We start from the raw sequence: 18,450 nt of genomic DNA on the forward strand, positions 1-18,450 counted from the left end.
AAAACTTGAAATCATTTCCAAACAGATAATATGCGAAAAAAACGGGTCTAACCAATTTCACAGAAGACACAGCTTTCCGTTTTATTGTCTCTTTTGTAAGGGGAGGTTAACAAATTATAGTTTCTATGCGGACTTTTCTATTAGTTGGAAAGGAACAAGGCACACAACAACAACAAAAACAAAAACAAAAAACCCACTTTGAGCGCTAAGATTGATGGGATTGTTTTGTGATGTAGCCATGGTAGTGACGTCACAGGTTAATGGCGCTGAGAAAAACATGGCGAAAGCGAAGAGAGGAGATATTTTCAGTGGAAAAAAAGTGGAATTGTATCCCGTGAGGTGATCGAGATATTACTTAAGGAGGTAATAAGGAGTTTTTTCTTTATCGTTCGGCAATGTTAAGGTAGATCTGCTGTAAGAAGTGTTCTAATTGCCAGATCAGTTTGATGAGTACAGAATGACTTTTGCCAGTTTGAACACCTCTGTTTAATTTTCCTGGTGTCCGTTCTTCCTTTGAAAAACACACACTTATTTACTTGAAATAACAACTTTTATTCCACATTTAAGAAAAATATATGTAGAAAGTTAAGTTAAAGTTTAAGCTTTAAGCTTTAAATACAGCAAGTCTTGTATACCAGTCTTACGTTTTTCAGCATGATTCAGGTGATTGCATATTTCCCTGTAGCAGGGCTGTGCTCTAGCAGAGCCCAGTGGCCCCTGGCGCCTAACTTTTGCCCTTGGGCGACTAGAAAATCTTACTTTCTTCATACAAATCATATGCTGGGCACCCTCAGGCCTGGATTTCACAGTTTCAGAGTTCTGGGCTCCCTTCAATTTTCCTTAGAGCACAGCCTTGCTGTAGGGTCAATTTAATTTGGCGAATGAGATTATGAGGCAGAAAGTTTAAGACCCCAAGGTGGAAAGAAGAACAAAAACAAAGGCTTCCAAAATTTGAGACAGGATCAAATTTTCCAAGACCCAAAATTTTCCAGGAATCATGCTACCACTTTTTCAGTGCAGCCTACAGGCACAGGCAACAAATTTATGAAGAACTAAGCCATAGACCTGCACTAAAAATGTGATACAATATGTTACCAAATGTGTTTTGTAATTTTGTGTTAAACCCAAACATATGAATGTAATACATACACAGTGTTTTCACTAAGATTTCAAGTTGCCAGCTAAATACAACTAGTAGGTGGGGAATCAAACAGCTAGGGATTTCTTTTGGTTCTATTTTTCTTCTAGTTTCTTATAAAAGTAGCCGGGGTCACATTCATAGTAGCCGGGGAAAATCTCCAGTCCCTGCCTCTTAATGACAGCTCTGCATACATTTACCTTCTACTTTGATGCTTGCAAACTCTACTCTCTCCTTGGTTGTAAATTTCTAAACACATGTGGAAAGGTTTTTTCCGTTATTAGATTTCCTTCATAGCATGTGAATGACCAAAACTACATTTTGTCCCTGTTTTGAACCATGATCCTTGTTTCATTGCAAATGTTGCAATTAAAATTATTGTAAGATTTGCAATAATTGCAAATATTAAACAAAAACAGAGTGGTTAATCATTTATTTAATCTGTGCATGGCAAAAGGCCAAAGTGACTCTCCCTCAATTTACTATTTATTTTATCATAGTCAGCATTCAAGACATTTGACTCTTCTCAATATTATTGTCACTTTCAGTAACAAAATCAAAGAAGTAGTCCCAAATTTCCAAAATGGCTTCACTGGCTAGTCAGCTACCACCCATCAAAGTAGGTGGCCAGGTCACACAGCAGGTTATCAGGCATGTGCCGTCTCCACCTGCTAAAGGTACATCAATAGGAAGTCCTTTTCAGCGCAGTAGTAGAGGAATACAAAGACCTGAGGGCTCATTTATCAGGAGTCCTCCTTCTGATCTAAAGAAGCCAGCTAGTACTGAAAAGATAGACACTTCAAGGTATGATTATGTAAATTATTAATAATATTATTTTATTTATGAGGTAGACAAATCAAGGTATATATTAATTATTACATAATTCATAGTTACCTTTATGGCGTGAGGGTAAATTAATTGATTTATTACAGATGTGTTACAAATTAGTTCAACTTAGAAAATCATTGTTTTATGTGCATCTTGTTCATTGAGACAATACAGCAACTCTCTCATAAGTGACCACCTTTTGTGCGCCACAAAGTGGTTGCTTAGGTGGTCGCTTACAGTACAAGAAGTGGTCACTATGAGAGAGTGGACTGTATATACAATGTATGACAGAGATACTAACCTCTACAGGTGTCTAATGTCTTGCATGCAACCATTTTTGCTTTGGGTATCCTCTAAAAAAACCAAGCTTTTTATCATTGGTATTATTGGTCTTGTCCTAACGGTAATTATAACACTCGGGTTGAATAAACTAGCATTGCTTGATTATATTCATTTGAAAATCCTAACTTTTTCCTTTGTATCATCTTGGTTTAACAGGTACCGCAACACATATGAACACAACCTGTGCCTCGACATGTTGAAAGAAGGATTCCATCAGTCCTTCCGTGAGCTTTTTAATCTGATGGAGAAGCAGAAGGCAGACATTGCCAGGTTAGGGACAGATTCTGGACTATCTGATCAACCATTGTTGGAAAATGAACCAGCAAAACTTGACCAACTGAAGCATCATCTTACAACAGCTGAGGCTGCAAAGCGAAGAGGTGAGAAAATCAACGCCATACTCTCTATCTGATATCCCACAAACCACTGCCTGGTTAGCTCAGTTGGATTAGGCTGATCTGCTGACACGGGCCATTGCAGGCTCAAACCCAATACTCGGGGTCTTGAAAGAAAGGAGTAGAATGTGTTGCCTTTGTTCTGGCATCTGTTTGTACATGTACAGTGTATGTATGTGCAGTAGCAGATCCACATCAGTGTTCAAGTTGCCTTATATATTACCTGTTTATCAAATACAATGGTATAGGGTAAACCCCGGGGCAAGGGGGGTGTACTTTAGGAATTTCTTGGTGGGGATGTGCTGCTGGGACCCTGGAACCCTTAACCTATACCAGGGCTAGTTCAGCTAAATTTTGCTACCCTATACTAGAGTAAACTCCCCAAATCCCCCCTATCCTAGAGCAGCTTTTTCCCTAGTCTAGATAACATCTTCAACCAACTGATCAGTTTCCTGAAAAATGATACCCAATTCTAGACCCAAATGTTCTGATTTATATACCCTATCCTAGAGTAAACTGCTTGAAAACCATACCCTTCATAGCGACACATACCTATATAGCCCATATATGGCAGTGCCCCCCCCCCCCCCCCCTCTTGGAGGGTAAATTAGTATTGAACCTAGAGTGATTAAATATTTCCTTAGTCTCCTAGCCCTAATTAGTCATTGGAATGAAGCAAATAATATTAGAATAATAAATTACATATATTCTGGTTTAACTTAAAAACGGCTTTTACCTGAAACACATACACCTCATTTGAGTTATCACTCCTTAAAGCATGTTCTTTGTGCTTACACAAGGTCAGCTTTTGTACAGTGCATGGTTAGTAATAAAGATCATCGTTTATGTAAATCTCATTATATGAAATTAATATATTTACATGTAAACAGGAAAGATGGACCAAGTCTACCACAGCGTATTGGCGTTGGCAAGATTCTTTGAAGAAACTGGGGACTTTTGGCTGTCTGATCATTTCTACAGCTCTTGTTTGAAAACAAGCCTGAAAATTAGAGGAGATGGAAGGAGAAAAGAATCAGAGGCCAACTGTAACATGGGTTTAGCTTCTGAAAAGAGAGGTGAGCAAAATTATTTACTTATGAGTGTTATAATATTTCGAAGTACATGTAAGAGAGTTCTTTTGAGCAAAAACTACCTGTACATTGAAATGGCGTTCAGCACATGTACAAATTAAATTTTTGTTGAAATCACATTTTGCTGCAAGTTTTTGCACGGGATTCAGTGAGTTGAACCCACTAAATGTGGACAACTGCTTTAAAGAAGGGTATTTGTCATTACACACAGCTGTTTGTTTCTCACCAAAACCTGATATTTTCTCCAAATTCAACCACCAAGATCCTGGTGGACTTTTGATTACTAACAGAAAATAGAATTCCAGTTTCCAAAATATCTGTGCTGATTTTACTTTTTTTGTTTTGTATTACCCACCAGTTTTACCTCTTTTGTTTTGTATTACCCACCAACATCAGGGTTGGGGGCATGGGGTGGGGGGTTGGGGGTGGCTTTTGTTTACTAATGGGAAAAAGCATTCAAATTATTTCTGTTTTTTTTTTTTTACTTATAGTATTCTGTTTAAAAGAATAATGTGAGATTAAAGTTTTCTTGGTACCTATCTTCATTATGAATTTGCCAAATTTTGTTCGCTGCAGTACAATAATACAATACCATATTTCTATTTTTAGGTGATCTCTTTAAGGCTGTTGAGTATTTAGAATCATTTTATAACCTGACAAAAGGGCGTCTGTGGCAGACAGACAGTGGGGAAAACCTGCATTCACTTTCCTGTGAACACCTTAGAAGAGTCTATACAACTATCTCAGATGAGGTAAACTTCAAGTTGCTGTTGTTTCGTTCTGAAAACAAAAGAACAAGAAGAACAAAGATATAGCAATTACATTTTTAAGTACATGCTATTCAACAAACTTTTATTGATCTCAAAATGTTTACTGCACAAACCCTAGGGGGTAGTCAACAAAGTTTTATATCTGGAGGCTCCGCCTTAAGGTCCAACGCCTTTCCAGAAAAGGTACCCCTTTCATATATACTTTTTATTGACAAATGGTATCCCTTTCACATGTCTAGTTTAGACACGTGCATCCCTTTTAAAACTGTAAATGCACTGTCTTCTGTCTTTTTATAATGGGACTCCCTCCTTCCAAGCACAAACTTGCATTGTAGGTTGTCTAGCTACTAAGGCATTTCTAATGTACTTCATACGTTTCTCATGGACTTGTAAAGGTTGTGCTTGAAATTATGGCACGTCTCCCAAACCCAGAACTTTTTAAGGCACAAATCTAGCTGTGTAAAAACAAGGATCTGTTTTGCTGCAAGATGGCAAAGTGTTCTAATCCTTTTGCCCTCTCCCTCTTCTGAATAATGACGTGCTGCAGACATTGAATTGCACTAAGTTACAATACATTCTAAAAGGGGTACTTGTCGGAGAAAAGTGTCATGATTATTGAGAGACATCATTTTTGATTGAAGATTAAAGAGGAAGATTTGATGAAGTCCATAGAGTATTTATTGAAAGCATATGGAATGGCTAAAGAAAGTAAGTGTTAACTGTATAACATTCTTAGAAATATGGAAACTTGCTGATTTCATGCTCATTCGACTGGGAGATTTTCCTTGTTACATTTCTGAGGAAGTGCTCTATACACATGTGTTTTACCTAGTTTCATTGTCTCAGGGTTGTAATCTGAGAATGACTGGTCAGTGTTAGCTGAAATGAAAGAGGTCTCAAAAAACCCAGAACTCTCCCATGTTCAAAAAGAAAAAAAAAATTGTCACAAAGAGCCATGTAATTTTGATCAAAGTGTTTCTTTAATTTGTTTTATTAAACCAACTAGAGGATTGCTCCAAAGTTTGATGAGGTTTCTTTATGTTAAATTATTGAGATGTCTCATTGCTTTTAACCTGGGTTCCAGAGGATATTTTTTTCTTATCGATACTGAAGCCGCGTTAACACATTAATAAAATTATGACCAACTAAAAATGTCAAATTTAAAATAGGACAGTTACACTTCCAGACCTTTAAATTCTCTCCAAAGACTGCAATTCATTAATTCATTTTTTCAGGCAGCCTCTGCCGACCTAGTCACCTAGCCACTCAGGATGAGAGTTTGCTGTAGACTGCAATAATAAAGTTTTAATTCCGGTTATTCCCAGTTAATCCAATTTAATTAAGCATAAATTAATAATTTGCTAATAATTTATTTGTTACAATCCAGGTGGGGATGATCAACAGGAGGGCTTAGCTGGCTACAGACTGGGAAATGCATATGAAGAAATTGGAGATGCTGAAACTGCTATTCTGGTAAGAATTCTGGAGCAATTTTTGCACTTCCTCAAATCTAATTTAATCAAACATTTCAAGCACAGTAAGGGCTAAACTTTCAACAGAAAGCCCTAACAAGGAAAGTTCACTGAAGCTGTTCAAGCGTCTATCCATTTTATAATTTTGAACACTTAGGTGGCTGGCCAGCCAAGCAGAGGAATCTTTCTCAGTTGTTACTGATACATCCTAGCAACAGACAAACTAGAGATGGTGTCTTAAAATAATCTTTGAAAGTCTAGTGAGCCTAGTGGATAGTGATGCCTATAACTTTCAATATATTAATTTATAAGTTTGTTATGCTTTTGTTTGATTTCAAACGTCTAGTATCATAATGGCTACTTGGAAAAATGCCAGCAAACATCAGATGATGTTGGAATGGGGCGAGCTTGTCAAGCCCTTGCAAGGGCATATGAAATGTAAGTTAATTTCAAATTTAAATAGAACTTGTGTTAGCTGTTTCAAGGTGTTTTAATATTGAGAGAGGGATTGAAACTGTGCTGACTGAGGTGATTACTGCATTTTTTTTTTCTTCTGTGAAAAAAAATCATCTGCACTTTAATTTTAATTTTGAATCTAGTATTATACTAGTATCTAAAAAGTTTGAACAAAAAGTAAAAATTAAAAAGAATAGATGTCAAGTTTGTCGTAAAATATTAGATCTGTTATAAACCCGTTGGTTTCAAAAGTTTATTTCTCAAATAATGAAGAATTTCCCAAAATAAAAATTTCATTTAAGGCTATCAAGCAAGACCTGAGCTTTCAGAAAATTGATATCTGAGGTGTCAATTTTCACACTTAAGGTGTGATTTCAGATTTATAGAGCAGGCTCAAAAAATCGAGAATTGCGTATTTCTTGCTTTCCCTCGATAACTACATGTGGGAATAAAAAATAAATTGGAACTGAATTACACTTAGATTGATAATTTACCTATAAATTCTTGGCATTGTTAGTCAATTTTTCCTTGAGATATTGAGGTGAAATTTTTTTGTTATGACCTGTAACAATTCCAAAATGTTTTTTTCCTTAACATTATGTGAATAAACGTGGCAAGTGTCAGAGCACTATTATTAGTCCTAATCTTTTTACATCAATTTGTTTCGGTGTGGTCTAACAGAGCTGCAAAATCACCCTTGTCAGGTTGTTAATGGCCTGCGTGCATCGGACTTTGTTTGGGTGTATTGGACAGCCCTCTAGATTCACCCTTAGTTTTTGCCGTGCTATGCTGTTTCCTTCATCGCTATCTTGAATTCTTATGAGTAAACTGCTGTCCTTAATGTTTGTTGTGACACTCACCCTATTTTAGCACAGAACATGGCGAGGAAAGGCGAACATCTTTGTTTGAACTTGTTTTGTGATGTGCTCTCAATTTGGCATCATAAACAAATTGTTAGCCTTAGCAACACCGCAATTTGCATGATAGGCCATTTAACTGTGACCTTATATTATAACATCGATCGACCTGGCAAGGATCATATATACTGTACAATGTGTCTTTAGAAGTTTAGCAATTGTAATTTATTTGGGGAAGCAGAATGTAAGTGAATTTTGCTGTAATTTGCCCTTTTAGTAGCATACTTGAAACTCATATTAAAGCGACATTGTGCGTCAGGTTGTGAATATTGCAACAGTTCTGTCCAACAACAGAAAGTATCGTGTCGGATTTCAGCCATGTGAAAGTATATAAGCGACTTTATAAGTGTGGTCAAATTATGACCTTAAGCTTCATGCAAAGGGGAGTTTTTGTGTCCGTGTTGGCATTGGTGTGCAAACAGATGCAACAACTCCAAATTCAATGTTGGGACCTCAGGGTTCGCAAATACGCCAAATTTGGGGTATTTTACGCCAAAATTTTTATGATGACTCCACAGAGGTTACGGAGGGAGTCACTTCGACTCCAGAAATTTTCGGTAACAAACCGGGAGCCACTTCGACTCCAGAAATTTTCGGTAACAAACACAGTTTTGTCCTTACCTTTTTCGCAACAAATACAATTTACGTTAATTATAAACGTTTTAAACCTTATTTAAATCATCAAAATTAAAGAATTACACTGCACGACAAAACGGGAAGGGGGTAAATTACGATCAAAGTTTACTCGATGACCGCCATCATGGATTTGAGCTTTCCAGGTCAGCGGACCGCCACAGCTACTTCATGTATTCCTCACAATAGTGTATACATGCCAGGACCACGTGCTGGAAAGTCTGAAAATGGCTTTTTTCGTTGTGATACTTGACTCCAAATATTCCAAAATGACTCCAAAATTTGAGAAGCAGAAGTCACAGTGACTCCACTCATCAATAAAATTTGCAAACCCTGGGACCTGCAGTGCATGATAGGAAGAATACAACCAATAAGACTTTGTAAACTATGCGTAATGCATGTGCATGGCCCCCAACAATAGGGGAAGAGCTGCACAAATGGATTCAACGTTGTGCTATGTTTTTGCGATCATGGAACAAAAGAAATGTTGGAAGGTATTGGCTTAAAAGTTTGACCAATTTCAAACTTTGTGCAACAGATGATGCTCTCAGTGACATGCAACAACATTCAAGAAGGTGTGCAAACAGACCCAGCATGTAACACCCAACAATGTTGGAAGTTGTTGGCCATCAGTATTGGGTCCGTTTGCACTGCCAGGCTTTTGTTACATTTAGTGCATACTATTTAGAGCAAGGAAAAGATGTAGGACATTCTGCTTATATACATTATTTTGAGTATTGCATTTCAGGCAATGATGCCCTTTTTCCAGTGTGTATTATTTTTGTTTTTAAAATGTCCACTGTGGGAGTTAATAGATTAAAATGACATTGATAATGATATTCAAATCATTTATGCGGGTCTGAGCAAGCAGAATTATTGTTTGATGTTTCTTGATAGGCAAGGAGATGTGGAAAGTGCAATGAAGTATCTTGAGATGTTTGTTGAGCTGGCCGACAGATCTCAGCAGTTACCTGAACAACAAAAAGCTTGTACTTGTCTTGGTGCTATTTACAATTCACTGGTAAGGCATTTTGACATGTTTTATTTAAATGATTTGCAAGAACTCAACACATGATCCTAAAAGATGAAACTAAACAATACATGAATTGTCAGGAATAAGTTGTTAGCAATGTTTAAAAGATTCTTTCTTTGAGAATATTCAACACAAAAAGGAGAAATGTTAATTCTGGTTGTTAAGTAAAAGAGGCTTTTTTAACTTTGGTGGTCCACCATGATTATACTAAAGGCAAGGCTGGCTTTTTTAGAATATTTCTTAGTACGTGAGCCTGGCATAAGTTGTGGAAGATAGAGCCAGAGATTATAATGAAGTTTATGTGAAGTCGGCTGGAAGAAAAACATTTCTAGTCGTCAACAGATGAAAACACTGCAAGTTGCCAGCAAGTTGCATGATATAAAATTGTTTTTGAGATGGCTGAAAGGCAGTAAAGATTCTTGTGCACGCAAAGATTAACTCAAAATCAGTGTAAAGGACACATTCAACAGTTGTGCAAGTAACCTCAGCATTAAATAAAATTTCTTTTTGGAGGGATCCTTTGCCAAACAGAGATAAGATTTTGTGGCACTTATTATGAGGTCGGCTGAGGATGTGCCATTAGAAAAAATCTTTTGCTCACAACCTTCTTGAACTACTGAATAGAAATGTACTTCACTGGTGACCCTGTGAAACGAGAGAAAGTTCGGAATGAGTTTTATTTCCCACTTACCCCTCCCCTGACCCAAAAACCAACTTCTCTTTTAGTGCAAAATGTTGGGTTAGGGGAGGGGTGGGAGGTAATATATCAAACATGAGATGCAGTGTTTCATCACCAGATGAAACACCGAGAAGAGAGTTGAAAATACGACGCGCAGCGGAGTATTTTTGACGAACTTCAAGGTGTTTCATCTGGTGATGAAACACTGTGTCGAATGTTTGATATTTCTTCTCAAACAAAATCATTTTTGAAAGAGAAATTAAGGATGCAAAAATGAGCAGTTTTTATATCAGATATCCAAACACTCATTAAACATTAATTTCCTTTGAATTTTCTTTATGAATTATTAATGAGTTTGAGAAGTTGGTTTCACATATTCTTATGCTGAACACTTAATAATGTCTCCTCACTCTACAGGGTAAATATGAAGATGCTGTTCGCATGTACACAAGAGGCTTTGAGATAGCACAAGACCTTGCAGCAGTAGAGACCACAGAAACCACGAGGGTAGAATATGGCATTGCTTTGGCACATACAATTTTCACGGGCTACTCTCAGTGCTTGGATCAAGTCGGCAAGAGCAACATACAGAGATTACTAGACTTTAAGAGCTCACGACTGGACACCTTCTCTGAAGAAGCAATAGCTGATGATGAGGCTACTAAGGGGAGTCTGCCCAGTAGTGATCTAGGCTCTGGAGAGCATGATGAGCCCCCATTGGGGGATGGAGAGGAAAATTTGCCCACCGATACAGCCCCTGGTGTGGAAACTAAGGATGAAGTAACAAATGGTGGAACTGATTCTGGTGTGACAAGTGAGGGAGAAGAAGGGAAAAAAGGACAGACAGAAGCTCAGCAGGGATAGTCTCTCTTTTACTGAGACAATGAGTTTATTCCCAGGAATTACATGGAAGCTTGATGATCATGTGGCAGCAAAACTTAGTTTAAGACTGGCAACGTGGCAAATAAGTGTGAAGTTATCTCCTGGATCCTTGCCAAAGGTTTCATTCTTAAAATTCACCAACTCATTCTCAGCAGAAGATCTTTTAAAGTAAAAACCATTTTCTTTTAGTGTTCAGATACGTTTGAAAGAATTAAAGAGCTTGTTCTCAAAATGCATTTGTACGAAAACGCCACTAGAGAGAACCTCGTGGATGCCAACAAGTTAATGTGGATGAGCTGTTGACGGAACCGATTAAACAATACATTATAGTGAGGTCTTACTGACATTATTGATGCATTCTTTTCCTCTCACAATTTGCACCTTCTTCAAGTTGTTTCCACATGCTTCTATATTTATATCGGTTGTATTTCCAGGTGTATGTCGCATCATTTTACCTGGCAAGGATAATGTATAGAGTTGGACTGTTAGTTATTTCAAGAAAATGTACATAATTATCATTGTAGAGCATGTATTAAAGTCCTTGGTTTTGTATTTGGGGAAGTGTCTCGTTAATATGAGAGTTAGCCTGCGTGCAAGCTCTCCATGCGAACCGCGAGGAAAAGCGCCGCTTTCTCTCGCGTTTTCTTTCGCGTGTTGCTCGCGCGTGACTTCTCACGACTCCCCTAAATGGAGAGCTTGCTCACAGGCTGTACGAGAGGTATGGGCTTTTACAAACCGCTTAAAGTAACATCATACTGTCTTCAACTCAAATGGTTGCAACAGTTATTTTATTCTCAATGTAGCCTGCGTAGCAGGCGTCGAAAGGGGTAGGGGATAAGGAGAAAGGGAAAAAGGGAGGGGGATTAGTGCTTTTCTCCCTCCCCCTCCCCTTCCCCTTTTTGCGCCTGCCACGTATGCTATTCTCGGTGCGGTAAAAATTAAACTTATGACCCATATCTAATCTACTACATTTGATATCTATTCAATCTATTTATTGGCCACCCTCAGGACCGGAAAGAGATGAATGAATACTGTTGAAATCAAGCTCCTTAAATACCGGATCTCTGTTTTGGAAAACTGTTTAAAATTACAAGAGTTATCAAAATCATCGGAAAAAAGTTCCATAGTACGGCACCTCTATACTGTATGGAATGTTTCATAAAATTCAGTAGAAAATTATGGGTCCACAACCTTATTATTTCCTCTTAGATTATATGGACTCTCCCTCTCTCTCTCCATGTAAATAAATTCTGAATCAGATAGAGTGTGTTTGGCTCCGCTAACAGAGTTTCTAGATCTGCTTCATATGTTGCTGCCGTTGTTGTTGATGTTTTTTTTTTTTTTGTCATAGGATTGCGGGTGGGGTATTCCTGGGAATCCGTGGTCGGTGTGTCGCCCAGTTCTTAAAACCCTGACCCTATTCAAGACCAAATAATTGTCATTTTCCACACCAGTTTTCAGGCCTGGGTCTCTAAATCCATACCCGTTTTCAGACCCGGCGTAGGCAGAACTTATGTTATCATTAGTTAGATTAGAACGCCAACACACAAAAGATTCCTTAAACTTCATAGTTTCGAATTCGCATATTACTCTTCCTTTCTTATTCATTTGAAATTGAAAGGACAAATCACTGGACAAATCTTATTGGACGTTTGGTGGGTAGTAGGACCAGTATATATGCTGAGTATGCTGAGTACTCTGGCTGAGTACATTTTAAACTGATTCTCAGACGTCCGAGGTCGTTCTGAGAGAAGAGAGGGGACCTCGACGACCATCAGGCTTGAGCATTTTTATAAGTTTGAGCCCGCGTACAGGGAAGAGACCGAAAAGGTCCTGGGGATGAGGAAGCCTTGCGATCATCAGTGTTGAAGATTGTGGAAGACTGGATTGTGTGAAGGAATGGCAGGGGAGAGGATGGAATTCTCATTACACTGCGAAGTTACGCTGAATAATCGCCTTGAAGCCGTGGAAAACTGTTTAAAGGCTGGAGAAGACCCTAATGGAATAGATGACTATGGAAACGCACCTCTTCATTGCATTAACTATTACGACGAGGAGGCGTTCAAAATGGTTGAACTTCTTCTTAGTTACGGAGCAAATATGCTTCAACGGGATCGTCTAGGAAGACTACCCTTTCAGCATGCCTTAGAGTATGCAAATAAAAAAGCATGTCAAACTTTTCTAGACAAGGGATTTTCCCTGCAAAAGGCTGATTGTATGCGAAATGGAACGTATGAAATATTCAGTAATTTGGAGCTGTTTCAACTCGAATCCATTGAGGTTCTTCAAGTGCTTGTTGATTTCGGCGTGGATTTATCAGAAACGTTATCTTCAAACGGCGAAACCCTTCTACACAAGGCGGTTGAGTCGGGGGCTTCTGTAGAAACGGTGCAGTTTCTGACAAGAAATGGAATATCAGTAAACAGCAGCAATTCTCTGGGAATGACGCCTTTACATATGCTGAGATATTTAGACTGTACTAGTAATCCTGTCGATAAATATGACATAGAGGGATCGCGGCATTCAAAACTAATAAAGCTCTTCTTAATGGAAGGCTATAATGTCAACAATCAAGATGTATTTGGTCGTGCCTTGTTACATTATGTGATATCTGAACTGCGACAAAGCTCTCTCTTGCAGTTCCTTGTCAGCCATGGTGCAGAGTTAAACATTAAAGACAGAAATGGTGTCACACCTTTACATTTAGCATGCTCCTGGAACAATGAAACAAATTTAATGGAAATGTTTAATAGTGGCTGTGTGGTTGATATCGAGGACAACAATGGAGCAACAGTATTTCACTACACAGTTTTCTACAACAATGCTACAGGATTGAAATATTTATTAAATCATTGTAAACCTGGTTTGGTTTCCAAGCCAGACAAGTCTGGCAGATCTCCACTCCAGTGGGCTGAGTACTTTGGATATGTGCAGCTAATTGATCTCTTTGAAGACTATTTTTTATCATTGAACAGAGGCTTTACAAGGACAAAGCTACCTGATGTGTTTCCACTAAAAGATGAGTTCTGTGACATCAAGAAGCAAGAAGATGTTGAAAACATGCAATCAAAGGACTTCTCTCTCACTGCCAACCCAAACAAAACACTGCAAAAACTGATGACTTCGCCAGTGATTGGCAAACTACCAGAAATTTCGGAGACAAAGGATGTTCAAATTGCAGTGAGAAACGTTATGGAGCAGGTTGCAGCAATCATTTCAAAAGCTTTTCCTCTGTTTACATTCGTACCTGAAATCTCAGGGAGCATGAGTGAAGGCACAAAATGTGGATTTCCTAATGAGTTTGACTTCCTGTGCACAATGGTCAAACTTGGTGAGCATTTCCAACAGCCAAATGTGGAATCCAGCCCTCCAATGTTTTGTCAGTTGCATATAAAACCTGATGTTCACCTTCAAGGTCATGAGATTTTGCAATATGTAGACAAAGACAACAGTTTTAGAAATGCAAAATTTGTTATTGACTTCAGTGATCAGCTGAATAGGGCGTTTTTGGAGAAGGAAATTTGGGATGACATCCCCACATTAGCACCAGTTAGTGTTTGTTTAATGGGAGCAAATGCTACAAAGATTACCCTGAATTGGCATGGGCAAGTTTACAGAGATATGCTGATTAGTGTAGATATTGTCCCTGCATTGCACTTCCCAAAGTTTTGGCCTCCAAATGTTTCTGAAACGGCATTGCTTCACTCAAAGATAAAGGAAAGAGGAGTTCATGTTGTCATGGCTCTACATGGTGAAAGTTTTTTTCAAGGTGGAGAAAAACACTTTCGTCTCTCTTTTTCTCTGGCTGAGACTGCGATATTCCAGGCTCTTCCAGGGTATATTCATTCAGGTTACATTCTTGCGAAGGCTGTGAGAAGTACCTATGTGTGTCCACAAATTGAACCAAAGATTCCAACAACGGAAGACCAACTGAGCAGTTCTGGTGAAGAACAAAACAGTGAAATGGAAACTGAGGAATCAACACACAAAGCAACAGAGTTGACTTTGCCGGTGAATAGCAGCATCTCTGCAGAGACAGTTATATCCAGTTACTTTTTAAAAAATGCACTTTATGTTTTAGTGAATAGATCATGCGAGAAAGACACCAACCTTTGTGTACAGAATGTATCGGAAGATGAGGTGATGATCTGGGCAAAACAGATCTATGACTTCCTTGAGAATTGTCTCCAACAGGAAAATCTGCCTTCTTTCTTTTTACCAAACCTTAACTTGCTAGAAAGGAGTTATGATTCTGAACAGCACGATAATGTGTTTTATGGTGGATTGGAATCTCACCCAATGGATGAAGACTTGATGCAGGATTTAGATGATGCACTAGAGGGCACAAGAGAGGCCGGGGTAGAACATTTGAGAAAACCTTTTATTAAAATGTTAAAGGGGATTGTTCAGTCTAACTCATAAATATAAAATCTATTAGTATATACTGAAACAGTGGATAGTGTTTTTCGCATGCTCTGATTGGCTACTCAATCAGTGACTATCCTGCACTATTCACTAATTCACCTCCAGTTCCTCCGAGCGAGCGACGCCAAACTCACATAAGTTGCAAGCAAAATACCCTCACGGTTTGTTGTTGTAACAAACTAAGAAATTTCACAACTAATCAAGCAAGCTATTCCCAATCAAGAAGGTCATGAAGTTCTGTTTGGAAGTTTTAACAAGTAAAGCTTTGTCTTTTTGACTTGAATTGTTCGATAAAACCAGTGAAAAAGTTTTTTCTTTACAAATGCAAATTAAGCTTAAGTCTTGCGTTACTTTATTTAGTCAACTTGTTCATAAATAAGTGTAAAACTAAATTTAATAATCTTTTTTACAGAATGATTTTAAATACAAAAAGAATTCACAACTCCTTTTGAAGAAACTTCCCCGCAAGAGCTAAACAAACGCCTTCAAAAGTTTTATTTGTTGCCAAGAAAAAGTGACAACCGCGGCCATTCGGTCATCGTGCACCAAAATTGTAAGTGTTAGCAACGGTAAATGAGTTAAAAATCATCATTTTTGTGCTCAATTATCTCACTGTTTTAGTATATACTAACACAATATTCACCGTGGAGGTGGCTAGTAAATTATAATATTATTATTGTACTTTAAATTTATCTTTTTTAGCACATACTTCAGTATTTTATTACTTCGGCGGAGCGCGAAGTAAAGGTTTCGCGACGCTCAGGAATGTATCAAAGTTACAATTTTTTGACAAGATTGGGCATGCAAAGTCTGTAGGTTTTCAGTTTTATTCGGCTATTTGACGAAGTGAGAGCCGAAGTAATTCGAGATATGTCGAGATCACTTCGATTTCTTTGATTTATTCTTTAACTTTTTCGAGGAAGAAAGAATTATTATTTTGGCTTTCCCGGGGTTTGAACCAACTCACCTGTGTGACCCGTCAGATCAGAGGAGACTCTAAGTTGAGGGATTAGCCGATTGCGCTACTGCGACCCAAGGTAGTTTGGGATATGAAAAATAGTTATGAAATGATGCACTAGTTTCGGGACAAGATTGGGCGTGCAAGTTCGTGACTTTTCGGCTTGTTTCAACTATTTCACGAAATGAGACCTGACTACTTCGTGATATCTTGAGATCACTTCGAGTTTAGTCTTTAATAGGCCAGTTTACAGTTGTGTGCTTAGTGCCCTAGCCTTTGAGTGAACGTGAGGCTGAGGTTGACCTTGTTTTGATAAAAACCTCGATCCTTTTCTAATGTAAATTTTGCTTAAAAAATACTAGTTAGCATAAGAAAGACATGATTTACATAATAAAGCAGGAAGGCTGTATCAAAACAAGGTCAACTCCAGCCTCGTTTTCACGGGCAACTGTAAAATGGGCTATTACTCGAGGAATAAATAGAGGATATTTCGTGGCCGCGCAGAGACACGAAATTTCTCTTCGAGTGTTGAAAAACATTTCACGAGTGAGCCCTCCTTTCGAACTGTTTTAAGATGAATTTAAAGTTACAAAATGCTGCAAAAAGACATTTTGTCTTTGTTGAGTGTTACGTAGTAAAATTGCTTTCATGCGTTGCGTGACTTTCTCGAACGTTCTCTACGTTTTTGGATTATCCATGAATAATTAATTATTAGAGCATGTTTACATTTCATGAGTCAGCAGATTTGCATCAGTTACTGAAATCATAAAATATGTCGAAAAGCTACCACTATTCGCCTGCTGTTTAGTATTTTCTAGAACCTTATGTCAAACGGTATACAAGTTCCAAGCGAGTTCTTTTGAAGAACTAAGTTTTTTTCCCACAAGCTGGACTGCTGTGTTTAGTCAAGTGTGACGAAGGTCGATTTTCAGGTATTGTGTTTACAAGTTCGCGGAAGCCGTAAGATATCTGAAGTTCAAGTGAGAGTTTGTTATTATTGGTAGAGGCTGTTTAGTTTTACTCCAAGTTTAAGTCAAGTTTGTGTTGGTGGATGCTGTGTTTTAAAGCTCTGTAAAGGGTATGCTCCTTTGGTGTTAAACTTCCTTGTGTTAATCCGACATCCCTGCGTGCTGATAGTCAGTGAATAATTATCCTCAAAACATTCGAACTCGTGACCTTGAGTTTTAGCCAATTCCATGCTCAACGTAATTGGCTCCTTACCTATGCCTTACATATCTTTAATCACTACATGAGACTGCTATGCTGTTTTGGAAGCCTGATGTGACTAAGAAAAATAGAGAATTGTTTTTTTAGAAGGATTTGTATGGAGTCATCAGAGCATAACTGGGCTAATATCTCGGGGACAATTTGTCCCGAAATGCTAGTTTTTGGCAAGTAGGCCTCTTGGATGTTGCTCTTTTCAGAATATCCTGACAAATCCCATAATTTCACAAATTAACACCTTACTCTTACCATATTTGATTTCTTACTATTCCTCCGCATTTACAGTTAATTAGTTCCACAACCACGACGCCGAAGTGTACGCTCCGTAGCGTCTTGTTCCTTATACAACATATCCTACATTCATTAGTCACCAGTAATGCGATACCAGGTTGCTCAAGGTGATTTTCTGCATCATAGAACGTAATAAGTTATAAGACACCCTTAATTTCCTTTGGGCTGCTTGTGATTTTTTTTACATAAACAGGTGAGCCCCCACCTAAACATCTTATTTCAGTTTTCATTCCTGCACAGGGTTTCATTTTTAACCCTTTAAGTCCCAATAGTGACCAACATCAATTTTCTCCTAACAATATCCATAGATTGTTAAGAACAAAGTCTATGAGAATCAATAAATTGACTACAAAGAGAAAAATCTTTGATCTTTTATCAATTTCTCCCAACTAATTCTGCAACGAGATGTATAGAGATCAGTTTGGAGAATTTGATTGTGGATATTGGGGCTTAAAGGGTTAATGGGAAGCCTTTAAAGAGTGTGAAGGTCGGAAATAAGCGGTCTACGTTTGTTGTAGAAACAGTTTTTCCTAAACAATCTAATTCCATTATATTAATTATTACATTAATCTGTATATGCTAAATAAAATGAATCAGGGTCAATAAATGAGGTCTTTTTTATTTAATAGGTTAGTAAATGATCAATCATTGTCTTCCCAAGGAGTGCAGGAGGGGTAGCTCCCTCATAGACCTTCCAACCCCTAAACCATGTAAATCTGGAATGTTTGAAAAAAACACCGCTAAAAACCTGGAGACTGGGACCTTGAACCTGGATATTTCCAAAATAAATGTCAAATAAAACAAAAAAGGAAGATTATTTTGTCGTGGAATTCTTTACACTTGGCTATCAGATATAATTTACCCAACCAATATTACTTTTAAATGTTGTACAATATTAATTTTGGCTGCGCCAGCC

The 18,450-nt window shown here is 38.0% G+C and overlaps 2 protein-coding genes across 2 annotated transcripts; both read left to right on the forward strand.

Moving 5' to 3' along the window:
- Positions 1 to 255: 255 nt before the first annotated feature.
- Positions 256 to 11,193, forward strand: LOC140947863 (tetratricopeptide repeat protein 29-like). Its single transcript, XM_073397074.1, has 10 exons — positions 256 to 363; positions 1,687 to 1,942; positions 2,465 to 2,688; positions 3,594 to 3,779; positions 4,404 to 4,546; positions 5,206 to 5,272; positions 5,952 to 6,037; positions 6,383 to 6,474; positions 8,940 to 9,063; positions 10,172 to 11,193. The coding sequence occupies exons 2-10, from the start codon at positions 1,722 to 1,724 to the stop codon at positions 10,616 to 10,618; spliced, it is 1,590 nt and encodes a 529-aa protein (XP_073253175.1). The 5' UTR covers positions 256 to 363; positions 1,687 to 1,721; the 3' UTR covers positions 10,619 to 11,193.
- Positions 11,194 to 12,508: 1,315 nt separating this feature from the next.
- Positions 12,509 to 15,782, forward strand: LOC140948543 (uncharacterized). Its single transcript, XM_073397793.1, has one exon. It carries the CDS (start codon positions 12,536 to 12,538, stop codon positions 15,056 to 15,058), a length of 2,523 nt encoding a protein of 840 aa, XP_073253894.1. The 5' UTR covers positions 12,509 to 12,535; the 3' UTR covers positions 15,059 to 15,782.
- The last annotated feature ends 2,668 nt before the right edge of the window (positions 15,783 to 18,450 follow it).

Source organism: Porites lutea, chromosome 9, assembly GCF_958299795.1.
Source record: "Porites lutea chromosome 9, jaPorLute2.1, whole genome shotgun sequence".
NCBI lineage: Eukaryota > Metazoa > Cnidaria > Anthozoa > Scleractinia > Poritidae > Porites > Porites lutea.